Below are 27,708 nucleotides of genomic sequence, written 5' to 3' on the forward strand. Positions count from 1 at the left end.
CGGAGGTGTAAGCCTGAGTCACACCAGAAGAACTTAGGCAGCGACGCGCTGGCCAGAGAGCCCCAGACACAATTCCTCCCGATTCCGGGAAAAAGGGCAATGTCCAACTCCGGACCTGGATGGAGACAAATGACGGCTCTTGACAGAAAAAGAAAACCGTGAGGGACCCACGATCGCCCCCTGAGCCTCGCCACTGCAGTCCCAGCCCTGGATCGCTTCTCAGGAGTTCAGATCAGAAGCTGTTTCTCCTCCCCTCATCCCAGGGCCGGTTGGTTGCTCCAATGTGTTTATTGATCACCGAAGACTCTCAAGTTTGGAGACAGGCAAGAAACACCTATTAACTCTCCACGACTCTGCCCTCACTCTGCAGTTCACAAACTCTAGCTAAACAGATGGTGTTCTTCTTTCTGGAACCTGTGACAATGTCCCTTTCCCAAAGAAGTGAAAGTTAAAGGCAACTCTTTGTCACAGACCCTCAGGAATTCCACTTGGATCATATTTTCACCTCTGAAAAAACCATGAAGAAGCTGCTGCCTCTTTGCTGCTGGCACTCCTGGCTGCTGTTATTTTATTGTGATTTTCAGGTAAGGTCCCCAGGCTGTGCTCACCGAGATGGGAACAGATTTCTGTTGGGAGGTTCCTTGTGTCTTACAGTGTGATGTTTTGTGTGCAGGTGCACGGGGCCCACACCAGGTCACACGTCCATCCAGGTAAGGCAGCTTCCCTCATCTTCTGCTCACTACCTGTTCTCCCTGCCCAGTCCAGGGTCTGGAGGCAGTTTGCTTGTGTATCTCTGAGGCTGTTGGGGAGGGAGCCCTTCTTGGGCTCCTCTGGCCTTACCAGCTGCCCTGACACCTTGTCCCCTGGGTCACTCATCGTCCTCCACCTCTGACTTGGAGAAGCAGGTCTCTCTGTGCCCTGATCCTATTGCTTTGGAGCATCTGAACACTTGTGATTCAGGAAATGGGATGTTCGCAGGTGAAGCATCTTCTGTCCTTGACTCTTGTTGTGCGTCTCCCGTGTAGATCCACTTGAGCTGCCTTAGAGGGTCCCTCCCTGCCCCCTTTATTCCCTGCCCCTCCAACGGGAGATCGACTGCTCCAGCCCCTCCGAGGAAACCCCTCGCCCACCCCTGGCTGGATTCGCTTTCCCTTTGCCATCGTGAGTCCTGCCTGGATGCATCACCACGAGGCTTTCCTTGGGGAGGACAGAAGAGGCGAGAAACTTCCTGGCTCCTTCCCAGAGAAGGAGGCCTGTGGGACCATGTCAAGGGTACACTTGCTGGCCCTTGTTCCCATTTGCTGCTTGGCTGGCATGTGCGTGGTGGAGGGGACCTCACACTAACATCCCCAAGTCTTTGCCTGGGAGCCGTGAGAACAACACTGGCCTGGGGGTGAGCATGCCTCTGGTCATGATTATTGTCTTGAGCAGCCCTTCTGCCTCCACAACCCACCAGAGATGGTGGATACAGCATCCCCGCAGTGGGAATCCAGGTCTCAGGAGATGGACCCTGGTCTGGTGGGAGCACCAGCGCGGTGCTGGGTGAAGGTGGATGTGGGGTGGGGGTCTGTCCCCTTTGAGTGATGCGGCCCTCGCGATGGGTGCTGGGACATCCTATCATCTCCCTGTCTCTACCTGCAGGCCTCACAGGCTTGCTGCTTCTTCTCTTTCTTTCCTTCTTCTTTTTTTAAACAAAAGTTTATCCTTAAATGTACAACAGGTTCCAAGACAACACTTCCTCCTAGCTATAGGTGGCAATAGACATTATGGCAGAGAATCCAGATGTTTAAGCAGAAACAGGATTAAGGATCGTCATTGCCTCAGGCACCGGGGCCAGCAGATTTTTTGCCAGATTTCTTTATTCTACCTGTCGCCAGGGGCGTTTCCCTGGCAGCCTTTGCTTTTAGTTCCTCGGGTTTCTTCTGCTTCTCCTCCTGTTTTGGCTTGGCTGTCTTATCTTGCTCATCCGTCTCCCGCGCTTCTTCTTGGGCTGCTTCACCGGCTTCTTCTTGCCACTTTCGCAGCTCATCATAGCACCTGCCGCCCCTTTCCCAGACCCTTCCCGGTCTGTTTCTTTTTATCTGCACCTTCAAGTTCAATCTTCCATTGACAAGGATGTGAAGGTGGTAAATTTTCACCGGCTCCCCTTTCCTTGGCCAAAATGCTGAACGATTGGGGGATAAATAAATCATCTAGCATCGCACTAGAGGGAGGCTGTGTGAGCCCTACCGCTAACCCACGCCTCATAGCTCACACCGATTTCCCGGGAGAGATGAGGGGAGGGGTCTGGCCAGGAACATCAGGCAGAGTGAACAAAGCGGTCCTGAGACCCCAGCCTCGTCAGGGAGGAAAGAGAGCTGCAGGAGGTTTCCCACATTGTGCCTTTGGCCACATCTACCCACATCCACTCGCATCCTAGGCTCTCAGCTTCAAGGAGTGGCTTGAACCTGGCCTTGGTTTCATAGAGAGACTATTCCTCTCACACCCTAATTTAGTGTAGAAGATGTTTTTCTGTTGGTCAACTAACTACCTTAGAGAAATCATACTAATACTGACGATCACAGACATGTTACTAAAAAGAAGCAATAGATACTGAAACCTGAGTGGGGAGAGTTCAAGTTCAAAAACCCAGATTTCTGATACATACATGTACACACACACACACACACACACACACACACACACACACACCAGGTTTTATTTTAAACAACCGGGATATGGTACAAACAGAACAGTCTTTGCACTCAAGTCTCAAAGAGTCTGATAGAGGAGACAGACAACAAATATACTAACAAACAAAAACTTTCAAATTAGAGTGTAAGTGCCATGGGAAGACAAACAAGGGGGTTGGTAGAAAGAGTGGATGGTGGGTGATAAAAGGTGATCAGGGCAGGCCTCTCAGAGAGTGTGTCCCATGGACCCAGGCTTGAAAGACAGAGCTGGCTGTGCATAGCAAGAGAGCAAGGAGACTTCTGGGCAGGGGGCAGGAAGGAGTCCTGCTGCGGGATGAGCTTGGTGTGTCATGGGCCAAACAGGAGGGGACTATGGTTGGCACGGGATTGGCAGGGGCCAGTTTTCCTCTGTCCAGTGAAGTCAGTGGAATCCTGGAGACATATTTCCCTCCACACATTCAAGGGGTGAGGGCTTCCCTCCACTGACACAGAGAGTAAGTAACAGAGAAAGGATGGAATAGAAAAGTCTGGAAGAAAAACTGAAAAGGAAAAATTCAAGCTTTTATTAACTTTCTTTCTGAATACTGATACCCATCCCTCCCTCCCTCTCTCACCACACTGGATCAATGAAATATTAAATATGGATGAGAAATTATTCCTGAAGAACTGAATTTTTTCAAATGTATTTTATTGAAGTATAGTTGATTTGTCATGTTGTGTTAATTTCTGCTGTATTGCAAAGTGATTCAGTTATACATACGTATTTGTGTGTGTGTATATATATATATATTTTTGTTGTTGTTGTACTCTTTTCCATTATGGTTTATCACAGAATATTGAATATAGTTCCCTGTGTTATACAGTAGGATCTTGTTGTTTATCCACTGTATATGTAATAGTTTGCATCTGCTAACCCCCAACTCCCAATCCATCCCTTCCCTCACTCCCCCCTTCCTTGACAATCACAAGTCTGTTCTCTATGTCTGTGAGTCTGTTTCTGTTTCATAGGTAAGTTCATTTGTGTCATATTTTAGATTCCACATGTAAGTGATATCATATGGTATTTGTCTTTCTCTGTCTGACTTACTTCATTTAGTATGAGAGTCTCTTGTTGCATCCATGTTGCTGCAAATGGCATTATTTCACTCTTTTTCATGACTGAATAATATTCCACTGTTTACATATGCCACATCTTCTTTATCCATTCATCTGTCAATAGACATTTAGGTTATTTCCATGTCTTGGCTATTGTAAATAGTGCTGCTGTGAAATAAGGGTGCATTCATCTTTTTGAATTAGAGTTTTCTCTGGGTATATATCCAGGAGTGGTATTTCAGGATGGTATGGTAACTCTGTTTTTAGTTTTTGGAGGAACCTCATGCTATTCTCCATAGTGGCTGCACCAACTTACATTCCCACCAATAGTGTAGGAGGGTTCCCTTTTCTCCACACCCTCACCAGCATTTATTTAGTTGTAGACATTTTGATGATGGACATTCTGACTGGTGTGAGGTGATACCTTATTACAGTTTTGATTTGCATTTCTCTGATGTTTAATATCTTTTTCTTTGCCTGTTGGCCATCTGCATGTCTGAAGAACTGCTTTATAATTGTGGTGACATAGGCTGGAAGTCTGTCTCTCTTAGTTTATTTTTTAGGGCTGGGGGATGTTTTGAAGACCCTGTATGAACTGTGTTACCCTCAGCTGCTGTCTAAGTAGACATTTAGTCTGTTTAAGTTTATTTGGTGAAAATCAGGGTGACTGTACAACCCGAAGATTCCATATCACCTTCTTTTTGGGAAAATAGCTGAAGTGTCTAATTCACAAAAGAGAGACCCTTTTCTTCTGACACTTTTAGGGTCATGGATTGTTTACTCTTTTGGTTGTGAAAGGGAATCTATATGTTCAATTCAGTTCCTTGATATGTCTTGTTAATGCCACATAATGTTTTAATTAATGAAAAAACCTGAATTACTGACATTACCATGTGGGGAGATTTCAAATTAAAAAAATATGGATTCTGACTTAAAAAATATTTATTTAGTATTTATATATTTGGCTATTCTGTGTCTAAGTTGTGGCATGTGGGATCTTTAGTTATGGCATGCAAACCCTTCGTTGTGGCCTATGAGATCCAGTTCCCCAACCAGGAATTGAACCTGGACCCTTGGCATTTGGAGTGTGGAGTCTTAGCCACTGGACCACCAGGGAAATCCCTCTGACTTCTTTTTGAAAGTGGGAGCCCTGGCAATACTGGGCATATCCTCCTACAGAGGTGGGATCATTGGCTTGGGAAGAAGTCACTTTCTTTAGACAGGACGCTCATTCTCTTCCCTGCCCAGCCTCCACCGCCCTGAGACCTGGCAGTGAGAAACTTGGGGTGGTCCAGGTGCTTGTTCTCAGCACCTTTTCTGATCACCTGTGCCTTCCAAGTTGGAAGCCACAGTGAACATCATCCCTGGCCTCCCTGCAGGTAACTCCTCATGCCCCGGGCCCTCATGGATATATTGGTTTGTACCCCCTTCATGACTTATTGGACAAACTCAGTGTTGATAGTTACATCTGGGCCATTTGGTGGGTAGCATGGCAGGCCCTCTCCTGATCACAGATCCCCTCCTCCAACCACTGATACTTTCCATCACTGGGCACTGGCTGGCAGGCAGGTGGGGGGCATCTTTCTATGTGAGTAAGACACGATCTCTTGATTCTATGAGCCTTCCTGCACAGGATGGACATGGCCATTTGTCAGTGGAGCTGATAGGGAAAGAGATTTATTACCCACAGGCTTCACTTTATGAAGAGGAAGATTCTGAAGATACAACATCTGTTCTTCACTCAACAGATGTTATTTCCTTTTCCTATTTTTTTCCCCCAGATGAGTTGACTATCAAGTCAATGATGTCTTTTCCTCTTCAAAATGAATATCCCAGATTTTAGAAAATAAAATCATGATAGAAACGAAGATGAATATTTTTGAGTTTTGCATTTCATATTCTTACTGTGGAGGTTCTGGAATAGAACCACTCATTTCCCAGAGGACATCAAGTCCCTAACAGGTACAAGAGTGTTAGGCGTGTTCACAGCTGCCTCTCTTTGGCCCCTGTTGTAGAACTACGTAGGTTCTTGGCTTCCATTTTTGATGCATGTACGTAACCCTGAAGGGACAGCCTCACAGATGCAAACTGAAAAAAGAACCCGATGATCTGGACCTGGGCACATGTTTGGCATCCTGATAGAAATTTAGACGTTAGATCGAGTGCTTCAGTTTTCTCTGAAAATTTCATATGGACATTATCTATGGTCATTTTAATTGTGAAAGCAAGACTTAAAATGGTTGTTAAAGGAATACAGGTCCTAACATTCAATAAAACAGAAATGAAAATCTTGCGTCTTACACCCCATTTCTCAATTTTGTCACCACAAAGTAATCTCAGTTCCTAGAGTACACAGCCAAGCACCCTCTCTTTCTCTTTTCCCTGCCCTCTGAAACACTGTATTTTACACAAAATAGTTCACAATATACATATTTTTCTCACCTTGATTTTTTTTAACAATATGACTAAAGAATATTCTATGTCAGTACATGTAAATCAGCCTCATTATTTATCCTAGCTACACCCTAGATCATTATATAGATGTTCTATATTTATTTAGCCAGCCCTCTGTAAATGAGCATGTAGGCTGTTTGCAGGTTTTTGTTACTATTTTAAAAATTCTGCAACAAATACCCATAGGTCTTTGATCATATGCATGAGAATATGATAGATCTTTAGAATAAATTTCTAGGAATTAAATTGCTAGGTCAAACATCATGTGAGCTTAAGATTTTGATAGATATTGCCCTCCAGAAAGGTGAACTCCCACCAGAAAAGGTGGTAGAACTTGCCCACTTTAGTATGTTGTTCTTCAGTCAGTAAGTCCTGTCTGACTCTTTGCAACCTCATGGACTGTAGCATACTAGGCTCCTCTGTCCTCCACTGTCTCCTGGAGTTTGCTCAGATTCGTGTCCATTGAGTCAGTGATGCTATCTAACCAACTCATCCTCTGCTACCCCCTTCTCTTTTGCCTTCAGTCTTTCCCAGCATCAGGGTCTGTTCCAGTGAGTTGGCTCTTTGCATCAGGTGGCCAACGTATTGGAGCTTCAGCTTCAATAACAGTCCTTCCCAATGAATATTCAGGGTTTATTTCCTTTAGGATGAATGGTTTGATCTCCTTGCAGTCCAAGGGATATTTAAGTCTTCTAATAAGTGTAACTTTTTATTTGCCAGTCTGATAAGTGAATAGGCTAGCTCGCTGTAGTTTTACCACGCTTTTCAAAATTGTCAGCAAGGCTGAAATTCTTATATTTCTAAAAGTAATTTGCATTTCTTTTTCCTTGAACTGTCTATGTCTATTTTGTGTATAGTAATATATATATTTTAATCCCAAATTTGTAATTTATCCCTTCCCCTACTTTCCCCTTTGGTAACCATATGTTTATTTTCCATGTTTGTGAGTCTATTTATGTTTTGTAAATAAATTAGTTTGTGTCATTGTTTTTTTTTAGATTCCACATATAAGTGATGTCATTTAGTATTTGTCTTTCTCTGCCTTGTTTACTTCACTTAGTAAGATAATCTCTAAGGTCCATCCATGTTGGTGCAAATGGCATTATCTCATTGTTTTTTATGGCTGAATTGTACTCCATTGTATATATGTACCACATCTTCTTTATCCGTTTATCTGTTGATGGACAGTTGCTTCCATGTCTAGGCTGTTCTAAATAGTGCTGAAATGAACACTGGGGTTGCATGCATCTTTTTGAATTAGAGTTTTCTCTGGATGTATGCCCAGGAATGGGATTGCTGGGTCATATGGTGGTTCTATTTTCAGTTTTTTAAGGAACCTCCATACTGTTTTCCATAGTGACTGCACCAATTTATATTCCCACCAACAGGGTAGGAGGGTTCCATTTTCTGCACACTTTCCAGAATTTGTTATGTATAGACATTTTTATGATGGCCATTCTGGTTGGTGTGAGGTGGTACTTCACTGTATTTTTAATTTTTGATAATTAATGTTGTATTTTTGATAATTAGAGATGTTGAGCATATTTAGTAGATATTTTTTGATTTTTGAGTTTTCTTTATTAAGAATAGATCAAGTCAACCGGTGTCTCCTGCATTTCAGGTGGATTCTTTACCAGCTGAGCTACCAGCGAAGCCCTTCATTTATTCAAGGGTTCTTTTACATCCTTCAGTATGATTTGATTGTTTTCTTCATGAGAATGTTGTGTAGTTCTTATTCTTTTGTTCTTAAATGTCTTCTCTTTATTGATTGCATTTATAAATTAAAACCTTTCTTCTATTTTTTAACATTATTATATGACTACAAGAGAGCTATTCACATTTGCATATTTAATTTGTATCAGCTTCCTTACTAAATTCTTTGACCATTTGTAACAGTTTTTCACTTACTAAATTCTTTTCTTATTTGTAATAGTTTTTCATTTTCATTATCAGACATACATCATTTGAAAATAATGATCATATTATCTCTTCTTAAAAAATATTTTTTACAGTGAACAACACAAAGATTACTTTGGTAATTTTAACTTTTCTGGGACCTGGCAGACACTGAAGGCAGTTGATTATTATTTAGTCATCTGGATCTTTATTTCCATTTCTGGGAACTGTTCACAGAGAATTAATCCAAGAGAAGATTCAAGTTAGGAGAACAGTTGAGTGTGTGATGGTGCAGCCTCTCCAGGGACTATTACCCAAACTCCATTACGAGTTAGAGAGAAAAAAAATAAATGAAATAATTCATATGATATTAAGTGAGAAGAGCAGAATAAAAAAGAACATGTCTGCACAAAATGATGTCTACTCAAAGCACGAGGACCCTAAAGGAAACTTTTAAAGGATTGATTTTTGGTATGGAGGAAGCAGAGTGACAGTAGAAAGATCAAGACCAATTCAGGAGATGTGTATGGAGGATTGTATCTAAAACCAGTTGGCTGGGTGACTGCTGAGGTGGCATTGTATTCCTTGTCGTAACAGATGGCTAGAAGTACAATTACATTATAGATTATTGTTAGACTGAAATGAGGACGTATTTGTAAAGAACCTCACGTGATGTCTGCACAATATAGCTGCTGGCTTCCTCCTCTTTTTCAGCCTTATTTTTTTCTCTTGTCTGATTGCATCAGCTATTTCTCTTAAAGCATAGGAACTAATGGTGGGATAATGGACATTCTTATCTTTTTCTCTGACACGTGTGGGCATGCTTTGTGTGTTGTGCCATTAGGCAGAATGGGTTTTATTTTCTTCTGGGTAAAAGGTATCTATTCCTATTTAGTATGCTTTATCCTGTAAAAATATTCATTTATTTTTAATTTATTGAGTTTTTGAAACCTGGGAGTGTGTGTTGAATCTATTCATATACCTTTTGAGTACCTCCACAGTCACTGTGATAATTAACTCTTCCCCCAATTCCTGTAAGTAGTTCCTTTTGTCCAGCTCTTTCTTTCCTAATAGTAATGTAACATTTTTATTCTTTTTTCCCTCAAGGGTTTGAGGTCCTGGCTTCTGCTTCCCATTACTGGCCATTGGAAAATGTGGACGGGATCCACGAACTTCAGGAGACAACTGGAGGTAGACAGGGGTGGGAACAGAAACTGGGGCCCCAGAAATGGGCATCTCTCAGGAATCAGGGGCAGTCCAGAGAGACAGGGAACAGCAAACAGCATCAGTTGTGAAGCCAGGATGACAGGGATGAGCAGACATTTGTGTTGCTTCCCCTTAATAATTGTTATTGCAAAGTATTTTCACTAGAACTTTTACACGTTTTTATGATTAAAAGACAGCATTTATGTTTCAAAATATTAAGATGTGCATTTTCTCCAACAACCTTAAAACAAAAGCAGCTGTTTTCAGCTTTAACCTGTACCTGATGGATCAACCTCTGCACGAGTCAGGATGTATGTTTTCTGGGTAGACACAAATGGTGTAATCCACATGCCTGCCAAAGCAGGGACCCATTTGAACCTAGGACCAAAGGTTGTGCCAGTGAAGACTAATGCCCTGTTTGTGGGGTCACAATTTCACTTAGCAAAGGTAATCCCACCTACCCTTCAGCTCTTCTATACTTCACTGACAGCCCCCCTCCCCACACACTCCTTGAGGAGATCAAACATCACCTAAGATGCTTCCAGTGGTCTGCAATTCCATGGAAAATAAAGTTTCTATCTGATTCAGTTCAGACTTTTACTGGAAGGAGAAACCCCAGACAGCCCTGAGTAGTTTTTCCATTCCAATAAGATTTTTTAAAGTGTGAGTAATTTGGGATGCTCTGACATTTTAATTTTTATTCCTCTTGATTATGTCCAATGACTGATTTGTACAGCAGGAGGTTTATGTACAACCATCCTAGCACATGCTCAGATTGTCTGTACTGGTTCTTTGCAATGGATTAAAAAAAAGTAATCCACATTGCTGCTTATTAGGATTCTCACACCAGCACACTGATTTGTTCTTTATTCCCAGGACTTCATGTGCTGCCATAAATTGTCACCTCAGATTCTAAAATGTCTTTTTTAAACTTTGCAAATCAGGAAGTATTACAGTGGATGTCTCTGCTGCTGGCATCCTTAGAGGCACTCAAAGAGCAAGGCCCTCCAGAAGGATGCTGTCCTCCTGTGCAGGGCTAATCAAAGCCCTGCCTTCATCTGGCATTATCTCTTACTTGCCTGCATGTTGGGCAGCAGTGGCAGCCATGATGAAAACTTACATTGAACCACTGGGGCTTCGTATATTGTCCAAATAGTCTGTGCTATAGGGATGGACTGTTCCTGTGGCAGTTCATTTTGTGACTATCTCGGGTCAAAAGAAATGGCTTCCCCTTGTCATAATCTAATTTTCTCTTCTCAGGGCTTTTATTTTAAAGCCTGTGAAAGGAGATCATTCCAAGTGGAAAATGCATTGTCGGAATAGCTCCATGTTTAGGACCCGGGTGCTAACACTTCAGTAATTACTTTAAACAAGAGTTCAAGTAATGATCCCTATAGTTCTCTCCTCACTCTGCCAACTCATCTCACTGTCATAGGTTATCAGATAACAATTACATTGTGGTTGGATTTTGTTCACTCAAAATATGAATTTCCCATAAAACTCAAACTATACTGGTGTTTGTCCCGAAACACTCGAATAATGAAGGTTTCACTGCCCTTTTCCACTGGGTCTATTCTTTATGTTATAGTGCTCTGCTGGCATATTTCAATTTGATTACAGGTTTCTTAAGGCAAAAAGAAAAAGGAATAGAATCCATCAGCACATTTTACTGCTGGGGACGGTTGAATGGCGTTGGAAATCATTGTGTGGATGCACTGCTTTGTTATTTGTCGCTGAATTAAATCTCTGTTGTTTTGTCCATTTGTCGTAATAACACGTAGTTGTTTTCATGCTGTGCTTCTGTTTCATCAGTTCTCATGACATCACAACCGTTAATCCTTTTTGTTAAGGCTAGTTTGTGGCCGAGTTCAATTTCATATCTCTCAACTAAGTATCTGGATGGGAGTTGGGCCCAGCACATTGGAACCAAATGAAGCAGCCACAGCACCCTAGCTTTGGGACAGTATGGGGCTGCTGGAGTTGCCATAATGTTGACTGAATAAGTAAGAGGGAGGTGGGGCCAGGAGAGAGAACCCGAGATGTTTGTGGGATGAGAGCACACTTATGGACGTCTATTATGTTGAGAGATATGTCAGTTCCATTTGTTTTTTGTGTCACTCATTCATTGTGCTTTTTTCTTTTGTTGTTTCACCCAGCATCACGAACCCACAACCTCACTGTGCTCCCTTCTCATAATTCTACCTTTGTTTATACCAATGACTCTGCCTACTCAAATTTCTCTGCAACCGTAGGTGAGCATGTGTTAATTCTGTGTTAAGTTTGGATCTGCAATGAATTGAAAGGCCAGTCTGATCTGGTTCTATATGAATTCACTATATCTTGACTAGCAAATAAGCGAATATCCCCCCAAAAGCCAAAGATTCAGGGTATTTGATGGTAAGGACTTAAGACTGCGACTTAATTCTAAAGGAAGTAGCACAGACTGAAGGATAGTAGGGTAGGGAGTGTCTATGTACTTTCAAGCAATGGGGTCTTCCAAACCAGCTGCTTATTTTCAGAACAATACAGACATAAGATGAGATAGTTTCCAAAAAATAAACCTTGTTTGGATTTTTAAATGGATTATATTCTTTTGGGAAGGAAAAACATGCCCTTGAAATGGAAAATTAAAGTCAATTTAAAAATACCTCGTTAAAAATTTGATGTTTTGCAAACACTAAAATCAGCCTTTCTTCTGTAGCTGGGATTTTTTTTTTAAATCATTAGAAGCTGTTTTCTAAAAGACACACCCACAAGAGTCATGGCTAAATGATTATCTTATTTAATAACCTCCAAGGCCCGCATGTTTCAGATTTTTCTTAGGCAGCACAGAACAGGACAGATAGTAGCAACTGGGCAGCTTTCTGGTCAGTATGGAAAGTTGGCTCAGATAATTTAGGTCTTGCTCCTGACCTTTTTTACAATATATAACCCGATCGTTCTTTCAACTATGAGGTGTTTCACTTCCAAAATTAATTTTGCCAAAAGCAAACAGTCTGGTTTAGGGGTTTATACAGCCTCATTCAATCCTGCAACTTCAAGTTGCCCATTTTAACTATGTAATATACAGATTCGCCACCCCCAGCAATAAACGAGATAGATTTAAAAAAATGAATTTAAAACAGTAAGGAAAGACGTTGAAGTCCTTCGGGTTGGTAGTCACATGCCAATGGTTGTTAGAGAATCTGACCTGGGGTAGTGGTTGAGTCAAAGGGCTCCTGGCGCTTCTGTCCATCTTCAGCTGGACTACCATCTCTGAGGGCAGGACGCAGCTGCCACAGGGCAGAGGAGGCATCTGGGTGGCTTTGATCCCAGTCAACAATGTGTGACTCATCACCCTTGGCTTTTATAGTGTTCCCTTATCTATTCTGTAAACCATTTACATCACACTGACACCATCAGAGAGGTCTGCTATCGGAATGGGACAAACAAAATGATGGTGGAGCTGGTGTCCCCGCCAGGACTACTAGCCCTGCGGTCCAGTCATTGGCAGGCTCTGCTGGGATGACTCGAAGTGTGGCTCTGAGTTTCCCTCCTAGAGCCCGAAAAGGAATTCTCTTAAAATCATGGGTTCCCATGTGTCAGATCATGGGCTTTCAATGAGAGAATTCAGGAGAGAGAGAGAGCGCAGGTGAAGTTTTACATTTGAAATTGAATCTCAGAGTTTCACCTGGAAAGTCTCATGTGAAGATGAGAGTGAGAAGGACTCATGAAGAGGTGGATGGCATGAAAGTTTAGGACAGTAGGAGGTTCTAATCATATGGCTTCTGGTAACTCAACTGTTGACAAATACAGTACTTATAATGTGGTCATATTACACTGTACATTATACACTGGTATGATATTAATTACTAGGTTACAATATTAATAAGATAGAATATTATTTAATATTGACATTAATACATTACTTATAGTCCAGTTTGCAATTATGAAATATTAAATACCATTAATATTAAATAATATCTGTAATGTCACTGAATAGAAATATTTAATTATAAATAGAAACAATACAGCATATTTAGATCAAAGTTGTTTGTAAGCCTGACACATCTCCAGACTTTTCATCTCCTGCAATTATTAATCTACAATGTTTGCCATTCTTCTTGCTTAGATATTGTAGAAGGAAAGGTCAACAAAGGCATTTACCTCAAGGAGGGAAAAGGAGTCACATTTCTCTATTACAGAAAGAACAAAACTTCCTGCATCAGTAATCCAGCACAGTGTGGCCCTGAGGGTGAGTGATGCGCTCCGTTCTTTTCTTTCTTTTAAGTTCATTTCACTGCCAGGTGGCATCTGTTCCTCTGGGCTGTGGTAGATGTGAAGACAAAGTTCAGCTGCATCATGCGTGCACATGTCACGTGCGGACCTGAGGGGAGGGGTGGGGATGGGGATGCAGAGACTGGTCCTGGAGACGAAATTAAAACACCATTTCGCAGAGGCATGAGAGCAAAGTATTTAATCTTGTAAAGCAAAAAGAAACAAACAACAACAACCAAAACCCCCAAGAAACAGACAAAAAAGAACCCTCCATAAAAAGCAGACACGGTGATGTCGCAGTGGCATTTGGATGGGACCGTGGCGTTTGTGGGCAGGAAATTGATGGTGTGGCTCACGGGACGTTATTTCTGGCTCCAGGATGTTGGCCATGGGTCTGGGCGGGGCATGCCTTTTAAGACTCTTGCCATGGGTTCGCTTCTTTTATATCCGCGGAGATTGGAGGGGGCAGTGGTGAGAGCTGTCCTAGCGAAAGGTTGTAGGCCTGTGGTTAAAATCATAACAGGGTGAAACACATAGGTACAAAAGAGAAGTTAGGAATCTATTCCTTCTTCTTCTTCCTTTGTTTTTTCCTATGAAAAGTAATCGGCTCTCTAGGATCTGAGCTTCAGAAAATGAAGATTTGAGCCACATTTCAAAACGTTCTGGGAAACTGTTCTCTGCCATCCAAATCAGTTTCAAGCCTCTAAGTTCCATTATCCTAAGCAACTGAAAATTTTTCTTTCTAGGAAAAAAAAAGTTTAATGCAAGCGGGTCTGAAAGCCCTAAGTCTTTTTGGACATCCAATGGGCTTATCAAAATTGCCCTGTGATGAATTCATTGTTTTCCAACTCCGGGGGCCCTATGGGTTACATTCCAGTAAAAGTAAACAAAGCTTAACAAGGTGATAACGTGTGGGAGGGTACATTTTGGACTTTGCAGAACCCAGAGTTTTGAGAAAAGGATTTGAGGTCTAAAACCTCGGCCAGGTTTACAAATCCACAGTTCAAGCTGTTCCTGAATTCAAACAGCCCTATAAACACAGCAGAGTTGTTTATTTCTCTAAATTTAAAACAGCCCCGCCTCAGCTACAAGGACTAAGAGAAACACGAGGGCAGCCGGTGCCTGCCTCACCCTTTCCCTGCCTTGGTCAGGAGGGCAGGGGAGGAGGAGCAGGGTAGGGGTGTGTTTCTGTCCACTTTGTCTCTGAATCTGAGAGGGAACAGCCTCTCTTTGGAAGAAAGGTGTCTCTACAGCCCCAGCTACCAACTGGAATTGACTCAGGTGGGAGGAGAAGGTCCCAGGAATTCCAGTAACTGGGCACCGTCACAGATAACCAGCCTTTGAATGATGACTATGGTGGGACCAGTGGTGACTATGATATTGACCAGCTACTGGAAATCAGAACTATTGGAAAACTTTACCTGAATTCTGAGGTCATAAACTAGAGGCCTCTGAGCTCACCCTGCCCTGTGGCTGTGCCTGGTTTTGCAGGCATGGAGTTAAAAATTTTTGATTAGCTGCCAACGTTGAAAAATAGGACAATCTCACATAAAAATACAAATTCCCAGTTTCTCTTGCAAAATTTCCCTCCCTTATTCCGATTTTGTGGGGCTGAATGGAGGGGCCCTCTTTTGTGTTGGACATTGCTGTTCAGCTCATCACTGACTTCTGACCCTTTGATCATTTGACCTGCTGGACATAGAGCATGTTAATGGTTTGGGCTCCAGGGCCAGGCGGCCTGGGTTTCAATGGTGTTCTAATCCTTTCTGTGGTGACCTTGGGCAACTACTTAACTTGTGAGTCCAAATTCTTTATCTATAACGCGGGTCAATCAAAGCCAGATTTTAGTTCCCTGCTCATGGGGTTGTTCTGGAGACTGGCACGTGGTTGATCCAACACTAAGAAGCCCTTGGGGTCCTATCCTGTATGGGTGCCTCCCAATGTGCTTCCTGTCCCCAGGATCCTGGCCCTTACTCCATCTGCCTGCTCAGATGTGACCCTCTGATAGGGGCTGACATGGTTGGACCAATCGTCATAATTACCCACAATCATGCATTGTTTACTTGGTGCCAGTGTTCTTGGACTGCGAGGAGATCCAACCAGTCCATCCTAAAGGAAATCAACCCTGAATATTCATTGGAAGGACTAATGCTGAAGCTGAAACTCCAGTACTTTGGCCACCTGATGCGAAGAGCTGACTCATTGGAAAAGACCCTGATGCTAGGAAAGATTGAAGGCAGGAGGAGAAGGGGACAATAGAGGATGAGGTGGCTGGATGGCATCACTGACTCGATGGACATGAGTTTGAGCAAGCTCCGGGAGTTGGTGATGGACAGGGAAGCCTGGTGTGCTGCAGTCCATGGGGTGGCAAAGAGTAGGACATGACTGAGTGATTGAACTGAACTAAACTGAGTGTTCTAATCCCATTACATGTATTAACTAATTTCATCCTCCAAAAAAATGAGACAGACAAGAGCTCATGTGGTATAGAGAGCTATAAACTTTGGCTTCATGTTCCCACCCTGTTGATAGCTTCTCATGTGTCCTGGTTAACTGGACCCTTTGAAGGTATTTTTTGGGTGGCCACTTTTCTAGAGTATGGCCAGATATGTGGTGAAGCCAGGAAACCTCAAGTCAACTTTGGCCCCCTGGGACCATGCTAGCAAGGGTCTTAATGTGGCAGATGCTGAGGGAGGTTGGGTATTTCTTGATCCACCTCCTTCACTTTGGACTTCAGACAGGACCACCGAACATGGGTGTCATCCTAAGGATCACTGTAAGCATTTCTCCATTTTATTGCCCATATCCTTTGCTTTGGGGGGTTTCCCTGGGGCCACAATGAGCTTACATTTCTAGGTTTAAGGAGAACAGGATTTGAACAGGAAAAGTCCATCCAACATTTTTCAAATCAAACTTCACATAGCTTTTGAAGTAGGTGAGATGATTTCAAGCGCACTTTAGTGATTAAACATTTTTTTTTTTTTTTTTTGCTTTGCTGGGTCTTTGTTGTTGCTTGAAGTCTTTCTCTAGTTGCAGAGAGCAGGGGCTACTCTGTAGTTGCAGAGCTGGGACTACATATATATATATATATATATATATGTACATATGTTTGGCTGTGCTGTGTGACTTGTGGAATCTTAGTTCCCTGACCAGAGATTGAACCCAGGCCCTGGCAATGAAAGCACAGAGCCCTAACCACTGGACCACCAGGGAATTCCCTCAACACTTAAACAAAGAGAGAAACAGTTCCCACACCCAGTCAAGCAGGTCAGTTGTTTTCGTATTTGTGATTTCCCAATTCTCTTGTGGTCTTTGTTCATATTTTTGGCTGATTTTATTTTATTTTTTAAGAACATTGTAGGAGACAGGGTTGAGGTTTGAACTTTTCAAAAAAGGATAAAACACCTGAGCAATTTAGCTGTTCCCTCTCTGAGTTCTCAGCTAGAACGTGGGATCTTCCTTCTCTGCCAGCTGCTCACTCTGAGATTTCGAACCCATGACCTGCTTGTCTTAGGGCTTTTCTCCACCCGCTCGGCCAGTTTCTTTTGTTTCTCTGAGCTGACTGTGTGACCTGCCTTTTGGCAAATTGTGCCTCCTGGGAAATTTCCTCATGGGCGTTGGGTGCCAATGGGAGAGAGGCTCTGGAGGATCCTTTGAGAGAGAAAGTCTGTTTGAACATTAACCATGAAGCACAGTCTGTGTTCCTTCAATACCGAGGCAACTCTCCTCCAACTCCCATGACTGGCAGACACACAAGGCAGAAATCCACACGAGGAGGGAGTCCTCCTGGAGTGTTCCAGCACTTTGTTTCACTCCCCTGTAAACCTTATTTTAATTTTATTGTTTTATTGGCTTTGCTGGGTCTTTGTTGAGGCACGTGGGCTTTCTTCAGTTGCTTTGTGCAGGCTTAGTTACCCCTCAGCATGTGGGATCTTAGTTCCCTGACCAGGGATTGAACACACATCCCTTGCATTGGAAGGTAGATTCTTAACCAGTTGGAAAGTGGATTCTTAACCACTGGACCACCAGGGAAGTCCTCCCTATAGACCTTGAGGGCTCAGGGTCCAGTGTGGCTCTTACGGAGATGAGTCCCACACCAGTTGCGTTCCTCTTTGCTCTCACAGGTCCCTGTATGTCCCCCTCTGTCCCTTGCATCTTTGGTGATGACCTGCTCATTAGGTGTCCTCCTTCTTGGACATTTAGCTCTGCAACGGCAGGGACTCTGTCTGTCTTGGTCACTGCTGTATTTTCAGGGATGAATATCAGCATGATATATGCTTGATCTCTGTCAACTGAACAGATATATCTAGTCTGTCTTTCTGATGCTTAAATGCCTTTGAATGCTTCCCCAGCACATATCTGATGGGCCGTCATTTGTGTATCACCTGTGATGAGTCCTTCATCCTGAATGGACCAGTCCCCTTTTTGCACCCCTCTGACTTTTCGAAACTTCTTTCTGATATTGGACTAAATTCCATGTTGAGTAATTACCTCTATTTCCACTTCAACTCTCAATCACCTTGGATGCCTGCCAGAAAGACCTTCTTCCTGTTTTACTTGTTAATTTTTCCTCCCTCTGGAAATGTACCCTTCTTTTTTCCCTCTTGTACATTAGAGCTTCCTCTGCTTATAAACACCAAGAAACCTGCTACAGCTCCATAGCAGCAGCTGGAAAATCTCAGCATCCACATTCTCTTCTCAGCATCGACAGGACTTTTTAGACCCTTTGCATTAGGTTACTAACTTCAACTTTGCATTAGGTCACTAACTTCAATGCCATCAACAAAATGGTGAAATATTGTGAATGGTGTTTCAGGACAAAAATTTCCAGAAGGGCCTGACAGTTGGGCACAGATCCAACTTCTGTCTTCCTTAGATGATTGGGGGTTTTAGGGATGTTTGAAAGCCTGATGGAGCTTCAGAGAGAAGTATTCATTCACCATGTCCATTTCACAAGTGGGGAGACTGAGGTCCAGAGAAGGCACAAGATAGCCTGGAGCCACAGGGTGATTTAGTGCCGAGTTTCTTGACGTATTGTTTCCAGAGCATCAGCAGAAGAGTCCATTGCAGAGACTGCTAAAAATGGAACTTCTCAGTCTCCAGCCCAGGACCCACTGAATCCAAATCTCTGTGGACAGGGCCTGGAGATGTGAATTTTAACCCAGGCCCTCTGGGTGATTTTCATGGACCAAATCTCAGAATTGCTCAAGGCTGACTCTAGCCCACAAATGTGTTTTGTTTGCTGGCATTATGTCGGTTCTCACAAATTTTCTATTTTAACAAGTTTTCTAAATTGTTTTTTGGCAGAATGTGTGTGCATGCTAAGTTGTTTCAGTCATGTCCAACCGTTTGCAACTCTATGGACTGCAGCCTGCTAGGTTCTTCTGTCCGTGGGATTCTCCAGGCAAGAATACAGGAGTGGGTTGTCATGCCCTCCTTCAGGGAATCTTTCCAACCCAGGGGTGGAACCTGAATCTCTTAACATCTCCTGCATTGGCAGGCAAGTTCTTTACCACTAGCACCACCTGGGAAGCTTTCGGCAGCATGGGTGGGTTCAAAAAGACTGCCTAACTGTTTGCAGAAACAGAGCCTCTCTCACAGTGCTTTAAATGTTTTTTTTAAATTAATACTCAACTCCCCTGAAAGATAAAATTTCATTAAAAAATCTCTACTTCTGTCTTCTCTTAAAAAATCAGAAAATCCTACAGTGTCACCTGCCCACCTGGCATCAGCTGATTAGAGCTAAGGTGACTGTCCAATGGTCTCCAGGTTTCCTGAGTCCCTTGGACTATCAGCTCTCTGGTAGCTCAGCTGGTGAAGAGTCTGCCTGCAATGCAGGAGACCTTGGTTCATGATTCCTGGGTCAGAAAGAGATCCCCTGCAGAAGGGATAGGCTACCCACTCCAGTATTCTTGGGTTTCCCTAGTGGCTCAGCTGGTAAAGAATCCGCCTCTAATGCGGGAGACCTGGGTTCAATCCCTGGGTTGGGAAGATCTCCTAGGGAAGGGAATGGCTACCCACTCCAGTATTCTGGCCTGGAGAATTCCATGGACTGTATAGTCCACGGGGTCGCAAAGAGTCAGACACGACTGAGCAACTTTCACTTTCACTTTGGACTCTCAGCACCCTGCTTGATGAGACTGAAGGGAAGTGGCCACTCACCTGTGGCTTTCTTAAAATAATACTGAGGAGAGAAATGGTGAGAGTGAAAGAGAGTCCTACAGCACCAGATATTTCTAGAAGAAATTAGAGAGCCTTCTGGGGAGGCAGGAAGCAGAGGCATGAGTAGCATTGCATATGCAGGGCTTGATCTGACAAAGAGTGTGTTTGCGGGTTGAAAAATACGGCCTGAGCTGCCTACAGGAAACATGCCGGCTCTCTTATGGAGTCAGTGCCCCTGGAAAGGCAAGCTTTTGAGTTTATGGCCTCTGTCGTGTATATTAAAGTCAGAGAAACACTATCCCTCTGGATCTCGATCATCTTTTTCTCTGCATTTCATTGATCACTTCTCCTACCATTGCAAACTCAACTATGACTGAAGATGCAATTCCTCATTTTTCACCCAGTGTCTCTTCTGTTAACCAGCTTCTCCACCACTATGCCATTTAGCTCGTTTTCTCTCCAAATTTTGCTCTTTGTTATATCATTTCTCCTACCCTATTTTCGTTATTACTTCCTTGTAATCATGGAGCTGAGGGGAAAAAAAACAAAAGATATAGTGTGGAAGCTTCAGCATCTTCACCGCTTCTCTATGTCAAGTGAGAATCAAGATATTTTTAGGAAAGACAATGAATTTTGGGCCATAGAGTTGATACCTTGTAACATTTCTACTTTAAGAGTAAGGTCTCTTGCATTCACTTAACCGTGTGTATATAGCCTCACACTTTGCTCCTCAATTGTTGTGTCATTTTCAGGATGAATAAGAAAGTCTTAGGAGCCATTCTCTGTGTTTTTTTAGCACCTAGATCTCTGCACTGTTGAGAACAGGTGAGAATAGATCACTTGAAAGTTTTACAGAGAAAATTTACAAAGCCAGACATAATTCTATCCTTACAGTCCTAAAGTGGACAAAAAAAAAATGGCATGTCATCCCCTTAATTCAGCTTATATAATATAGACTATGAAGGCAGCAAGGCAGGATGTATTTATGTCAAGGAAGTCCAAGGGTGGGTTATTTACTTTAATTGGTTGAGGTTGAATGATGCAATTATCTAAATTTCCAGTCAAGCTAGAATGTTTTTAAGACAGTTTTTAAGATTCTTAAATTTTTCTCACTTCTAAATTGCTTTTATGAGTTGTTTTTTTTTTTTTTTTTTTTTTTTACCATATACATGTAGCACCTGAACTATAAAATTTGGGCTTTCCTGGTGGCTCAGCTGGTAAAGAATCTGACTGCCATGTGGGAGACCTGGGTTTGATCCCTGGGTTGGAAGATCCCCTGGGGAAAGGAATGGCTACCCACTCTAGTATTCTAGCATGGGTTCATGGAGAATTCCATGGACTGTATAGTCCACGGGGTCACAAAGGGTCGGACACGACTGAGCGACTTTCACTCACTTGCTAGATTCAATTGAAAAGGAAACTTATCATCCCCAAGAACTGAAACCCAATCATCATTTTCTTAAGTAGAAGATTCCTGTGTTGTTGAATTCCACGTGGGTACCTGGGTATGGGTACTGTTGCCCACCACAGACTCTGAATTCGGGATGTGGCATTTCTTTGTTAAAACAGGGATTAGCAATTGTTACTTACATACAAATGGACTTGATTCTCATCATAATGAGAACTGAAAGATGACTGAGAAGGGATTAGCGTCTCATACTGTGATTCCTGTTGTATAAAGGCACGAAAGTGAAAGTGTTAGTTGCTCAACTGTATCTGATTCTTTGCGACTCCATGAACTGTAGCCCACCAGGCTCTTCTGCCCATGGAATTCTCCAGACAAGAATACTGGAGTGGATTGCCATGCCCTTCTCCAGAGGCTCTTTCCAACCCAGGGATCAAACCCAGGTCTCCTGCATTGCAGGCAGATTCTTTACCGTCTGAGCCACCCGGGAAGCCCATATAAAGGCATGCCGATATGCTGAAATTCTCTTGGAGAATCTGTCCAAGACCAGGGTGACTGAAACTATCAACTCTTAGAAAGATGTAGGAAGAAATCATCATATCGACTTGTACTCTGCTGAAATGGGGAGGTACAGATTACACTTTAGAGTCTTAAGAAAAATCAGAGTTAGGAATCTGATTTGACGGCAGAAGCTTGCTGGTTGATTGCCACGAGGTGTCTGGGTCTTTTCCCGGCTTAGCCAGAAAACCCAAACCTCCCCATCACTGTCTCCCAGCCTGTGCTCTTGTAGAAGCACTCAGCAGGCGGCCACTCCATAGAGATGCTCTGTTATCAGAACCCTATGCCTTCCTCTCCTCCTGCACAGTGGCCACACCACATGGAAAACTCGCTTAGAATCCTACAGTTGGTAGATTCCCTTGATGGCTTCTATTCTTTCTACAAATAAAGAAACCAAGGCCCCAGTTCTGGAGACTCTCTTGACCAAAAACTGGGAGAACATCCAACTCCCATGCCTGAGATACGCTGTAATAAAATTGGACGTTGAGCCAGCCAGATCAGATTAAAGGCCTTCCCGACTGAGCAAAATCTCTTTTATTTTCTTTTATGAGATCCTTTTTATTTTGAGATAATTGTAGATGAACAGGCAGTTGTAAAAAATAATACACAGTGATCCTATGTACTCTTTACCCATTTTGATGAAGTTGAGTGGTTAAGTTGAGGAACTTGAGATGGGGACTGTCCTGATTGTCTTTGTGGGGCCGGAGACATCACAGGAGCCCTTATAAAGAGAGAGGGCAGAGGGGCAGAGTCAGAGATGTGGAGATGGTTTAAAGACGGGGGAGGGGCTGTCTTCTTTACCCATTCATCTGTTGACAGACTTTTAGGTCGTTTCTATGTCCTGTCTATTGGGAATAGTGCTGCAATGAACATGGGGGATGCATGTATCCTTTTCAATTACAGACTTGTCCAGATATAGACCCAGGAGTAGAATTGCTGGATCCCATGCCAACTCGATTTTTAGTGTTTTGAGGAACCTCCATACTGTTCTCCATAGTGGCTGTACCAGTTTACATTCCCACCAACAGTGGAGGAGGGTTCCCTTTTCTCACACCCTCTCCAACATTTGTTATTTGTAGACTTTTTAGTGGTGGCCATTCTGACTGGTGTGAGATGGTGCCTCATTGTAGTTTTGATCTGCATTTCTCTGATAATCAGCAATGTTGAGCATCTTTTCTTGGGCCTGTTGGGAAGGCCTTGGTTTTGATGCCCTCAACTCCCCACCCCAGAACGTTCTTGAGCCTGCTCTGCAGGCTCTGGGTGGTTCTCATGGAAACCTGCTTTCAGGGGGCTGTCATAGTTGACAGGTGTGGGTGAGCTCATTTCATGGCATCACATTGTAGGTGGACGTGTGTCTCACACAGGCTGAGGGCCACCTCCGTCTTGAACCAAGTCCTCTTGGAAACAGAAAAGAATAGAGCATCTCCTTGCTCCCTCTTCCCTGGTGGCTCAGATAGTAAAGAATCTGCCTGCAATGTGGGAGACCCAGGTTCAATCCCTGGGTCAGGAAGATCCCCTGGAGAAGGGCATGGCTACCCACTCCAGTATTCTTGCCTGGAGAATCCCCATGGACAGAGAAGCCTGGTGGGCTACAGTCCATGTGGTTGCAAACAGCTGGACATGACTGAGTGACTAACACTCACTTTGCTCCCTCTGCTCACCTTGCAGCAGCTTCCCCAGCACCCTCCCCCTGAATTTGTCACCCGAAGTGGTGGTCAGGAAGGAGGGAGGAAGCCATGTGCACATCCTTGTGGTGGCCTCTGGTGGACTTCAGGGTCAGGAAGGGGACTCATCCTCTGTGGACAGTCATAGTCAACTGAAAGTTTGTAAGCAATGGGAATTCAATTCAGCTAGGCTCAGGGGATTTATTGAGAGGCTCCAAGTAAGACTGTGTTCTGGTTATCGACTGCTGCATAACAAGCACTCCCAAACTTAACAAGTGAAACACAATTTAGCATCACCTCTCACAGTTCTGGGGCTTGGCAGGGCTCTCTCATGGCTATAGCCGTGGCAGCCAGGACTGGGTCCTCGGAAGGTGCCCCTGAGCTGGCTTCTCAAGGCCACTTTCTTCACTCACATCTCTGGCACCTCCGGCTCCTCGATGTGGTTTCTTTTTCTACCACCAGAGCCTGGACTTGTTCCGTGCTCCAAGAAGCCGAAAGCTGAAGCTTCCGGACAATTAATGGCTGTCCCTGGAACCTGGCCAGGGCCACTTCTGTCGTTTTCTCTTGGTCAGATCAGCCAGAGGGCAGGTGGAGAAACTGGCCTAAGTCTTGGTGGAGAATGGGAAGGTCACATGGCATGAAAGCAGATGGGCTGGGAGATGGTGTGTCTTCTTCAGGAGATTCAGTCTGCGAGGAACTGGGTCCAGGTGCTTAGATGACGTCCTTGGAAGCTCGTGTCTCCATCACTTTGGCTCTCTTCTCAGGAGGGCTTTCCAGGTGTGACAGCAGTGTCGACTCAGAGCCTCCAGGAGTCCCTTTTATCAGCTGATGCCTGACCATCCCTGAACCAGTCACTGTGATTCTGATTGCTCCAGCCCGCGTGAGCCTGGGGCTGTGTAATCAGTCCCACTTGACCTAGAGGACACAGGGGTGGGGGGGTGATTCTCTCCAAGAATGTTGTGCTGGGTGAGGAAGGATGGATGTCCAGGCTGCTACATCACCTGTGGGTCTCCTTGCCCTCCCCGCTGGCCACTGCTCTGGTCCACCTTGAGTTACGAACACGCAGGACATGGTGCCGAGTCTGTGTGTCTGGTCCTCTACCTGGAGAGATTCCCTACCCATTCCTACCTGCTGCTTCTGCCCCACTCACCACAGACACAGAGATGATAATGCACAGCAAGCCTTCCACATCTGTAGGCATTTTTCTCCTCTGTGGAATTCCCGAGAATCTTTGTTGTCTAATTCAGTAAGTGAGCCCTCTCCCAAAGAACGTCATCTCCAAGAGAGGATAGAGAGACGACAGGCACAGATTCCAGACCAGACTGCCTGGTTCCATTGCTGACTTAGACAAGTTACTTTACCTCTCTGGGCTTCAGTTTTCTCACTTGTAAAATGGGGACCATACTAACCCCTACTTCACAGGGTTGTTGGGAGGATTAAAAGAGTTAACTCATGTAAAATTCTTGGGACATTTTATCTTGCACAAAGTAAGTTCTTAAACAGTAGAACTTACTTTTCTTTTTAAAATGTTCTTTATATAGTAAGGACATTTATTTCTTGCTTGTTAAATGTTTTACAAATATTTTTTTCCTGGGTTGTCATTTGTCTTTTGACTTTGTCATGGCTTTAAGTTTTTTGGCTTGCAGAGTTTTATAATGTTTATGCACTCAAATGTATCCATCTTTTCTTGGGACAGCTGGAATTTTTTTTTTGTCTTATCAAGAAAGAACTTGCTTCTCTTTACTTTTGGGATGGATGAAGATTTAATGCTCATAAGAAGAAGAAAAGTGTTGAATCAATTTGTCAATACTGCACTTCTTTTTCCTTTAGACTTTTTCTTCTTTGTATTGACAATTCCAAGTGCAAGAAGCAAAGTTCCTGAAAGTACTAATATTAGAGGACTCATTGTGAATCTTTAAAGAAAGACTCAATAAAGACGTAAATTGATATTTAAATACAAGCTGTTCCTCAGAGAGAAATGATTACTTTGTTGGCCGAATGAACCAAAATGAAAAGCTTGGCTTATAGGAACCATCATCTGCTTCGATCTTCCCTTAGCTAAGGCCAAATTGAATGTTTTATGTTGAATTTTTCTTCCTGAACAGAAAGACATTACGCCAAGACAGGATTGAGCGAAAGGAATTTTTCAATGCAGCAAAGTGTTTGGGAAAAAGTGGACTTTTGTGTATCCCACTGGGACATCGTCTCATAACAGAAGTTTCACAATGTGCTGTTAGTGTCCCTGTGAAATTGGTTGCTTCTGAGCGGAGATGCAAAGCAAGGAGGCGTGGGGTTTTGTTTTCAGACTCTGCCCCTGCAGTGGACGGCAGACAGAAGACCTGGGGAACCTTGGGCCTGGGACTCCCCTCCACCTGTTGCCTTTGCAAAGGCAAAGAGAAATCGTGTCTGGGGCAGCCCAGCCGCTCTCTGGACAACCTGCCAAAGTCCTGTCATTTAGTTGTGGTGACCCATGTCCCAGGGCACTTTTGAGGACTTTTTTCTTTCCTCAATAACCCTGAAGGCATACTCCTGGAGACGTGAAACTCTGCTCTGCAGTCTCTCTGAGCCTCATCCATTATTTCAAGTTTCATCTTTTTTTAAAAAAATATGATACTGTTTTATGAATTTTTTAGACACAATGGTATTATGCTGTACATATTACTTTATTAGCTTTTTAAACTTATTTATTTATTTATTTTTGGCTGTGCTGGGTCTTTGTTGCTGCACGTGGGCTTTCTCTAGTTGCAGCAAAGTGGGGGCTACTCTCTAGTTGCGGTGTGTGGGCTTCTCATTGAGGTGGCTTCTCTTGTTGTGGAGCTCAGGCTCTAGGGTGCATGGGCTTTAGTACTTGTGGTGTGAGCTTAGTTGCTCCATGGTATGTGGTATCTTCTTCCTCGACCAGGGATCGAACCTGTGTCCCCTGCATCGGCAGGCAGATTTTTAGCCACTGAACCACCAGGGAGGTCGGATCTTGGGCCTGTTTTGATCAACTCCGAGTACTTTCTCTCTCAGTATCTCTGAAGCCTGGACTAGGTTGAGGGGGCCGAAGCTGCCTGATTTATTTCCAGCTATTACAAACTGTGCCCGGCAGGTTGCATGCATTCGCTCTCTCTCACGCTCACACAGTTTACTCACGTGCAAAGAAAGGGTGAATGTTACTGGAGTGGGAGAAGCAGAGTGGGGGCGATTGGGCTCCAAAGGGCAATGACAGGAGCCTCTAGCTGGTCCGGCCTTTGTCGGCCCTCCCTGGGGAGCCTGCCTCCCTCCCCTTCTCCTCCCTCCTCCCTTGTCTGCAAGGTGATCCTGGGTCAGGTCTTCACCATTAAGAGCTAGACTTGGCTGTCTTGGCTGCCAGGGCTTCCATGGGCCTTATTTTGTTGGAAATGAACAATTATAGGTTTCATAACCTTTCAAAGCGGGCTTCCTCTTTGACTAAAAATGCTCTACTGGGAATCTATTGTAAAGGCATATAATCTGAGATATGCAGAGAGGTTTAGTTTCCAGTTCGGTTTGGGAAATCAAAAGTTGGAGAAAACGTTAAGACTTAGTCATAGGAAGGTTGCTGTTTAAAAAAAATCTACAGGACTTCCCAGGTGGTACAGTGGATGAGAATCCTCCTGTCAATGCAGGGGACATGAGTTCGATCCCTGGTCTGGGAAGATTCCACATGCCGCGGGGCAACTAAGCCTGTGTGCTGCAACTACTGAAGCCTGCGAGCTTAGAGCTGGTGCTCTGCGATAAGAGAAGCCACTGAAATGAGAAGCCTGCACACCACAACGAAGAGTAGCCCTCACTTGCTGCAACTAGAGAAAGCCCTTGCTCAGCAGTGAAGACCCAGTGCAACTAAAAATAAAATAAATATATAAAAAATTTATAGTTCTTGCTTACTTATTTGTTGCTTTACTTATTAGGTGCACCAAGCAGTTTGCAGGCTCTTAGTTCTCCAATCAGTGATTGAACCTGTGCCCTCCTCAGTGAGAGCAGAGCCCTAAGCACTAGGTCTCCAGGGAATTCCCTGCAGTAACTGTTTAGAATGTCATGTTGTGCAGTTAAAAACAAAGATGACGTCAAGGCATATTTATGAACATTGGAAGGAGTCTATGATACCACACGTTTAAAAAATATGGCTTATAAACCAGTATGTATGAATTGGTTCCTTTCTTTGTAAAATGTTTATGGAAGAGGTTTTGGAAGGATCCACCTTAATAGATGACGTCTGCGCATCAGATTTTTTGAATCTAATCAGAGTCAGTCTCTAGTTTAGGGACCTTGGGCAAACCAGCCTCAGTTTCTTCATCTGCATAATGGGGGTGATAACCTCATTTTTGTAATAAATTTT

At 43.6% G+C, this 27,708-nt stretch overlaps 1 protein-coding gene and 1 pseudogene across 3 annotated transcripts in view; one reads left to right on the forward strand and one right to left on the reverse strand.

Moving 5' to 3' along the window:
• Position 1: 1 nt before the first annotated feature.
• Positions 2-27,708, forward strand: part of ADGRD1 (adhesion G protein-coupled receptor D1) — a 174,818-nt gene continuing 147,111 nt past the window's right edge. Inside the window, exons 1-5 of one of the 3 annotated variants that reach the window (XR_014069127.1) lie at positions 2-584; positions 674-710; positions 9,225-9,308; positions 11,480-11,575; positions 13,435-13,557. Coding sequence is in view for 2 of the 3 variants with exons in the window: in XM_081543089.1 (XP_081399215.1) it covers positions 519-584; positions 674-710; positions 9,225-9,308; positions 11,480-11,575; positions 13,435-13,557 (406 nt within the window). In the remaining variant the exon portion in view is untranslated. The remainder of the gene's footprint in view (positions 585-673; positions 711-9,224; positions 9,309-11,479; positions 11,576-13,434; positions 13,558-27,708) is intronic. The other 2 variants (XM_081543089.1, XM_081543090.1) reach the window with 2 other exon arrangements.
• On the reverse strand, positions 1,821-2,032 carry LOC145526350 (translation machinery-associated protein 7 pseudogene; annotated as a pseudogene).

This window comes from Giraffa tippelskirchi, chromosome 11, assembly GCF_054371585.1.
Source record: "Giraffa tippelskirchi isolate mGirTip1 chromosome 11, T2T-mGirTip1v1.2.pri, whole genome shotgun sequence".
Classification (NCBI taxonomy): Eukaryota; Metazoa; Chordata; class Mammalia; order Artiodactyla; family Giraffidae; genus Giraffa; species Giraffa tippelskirchi.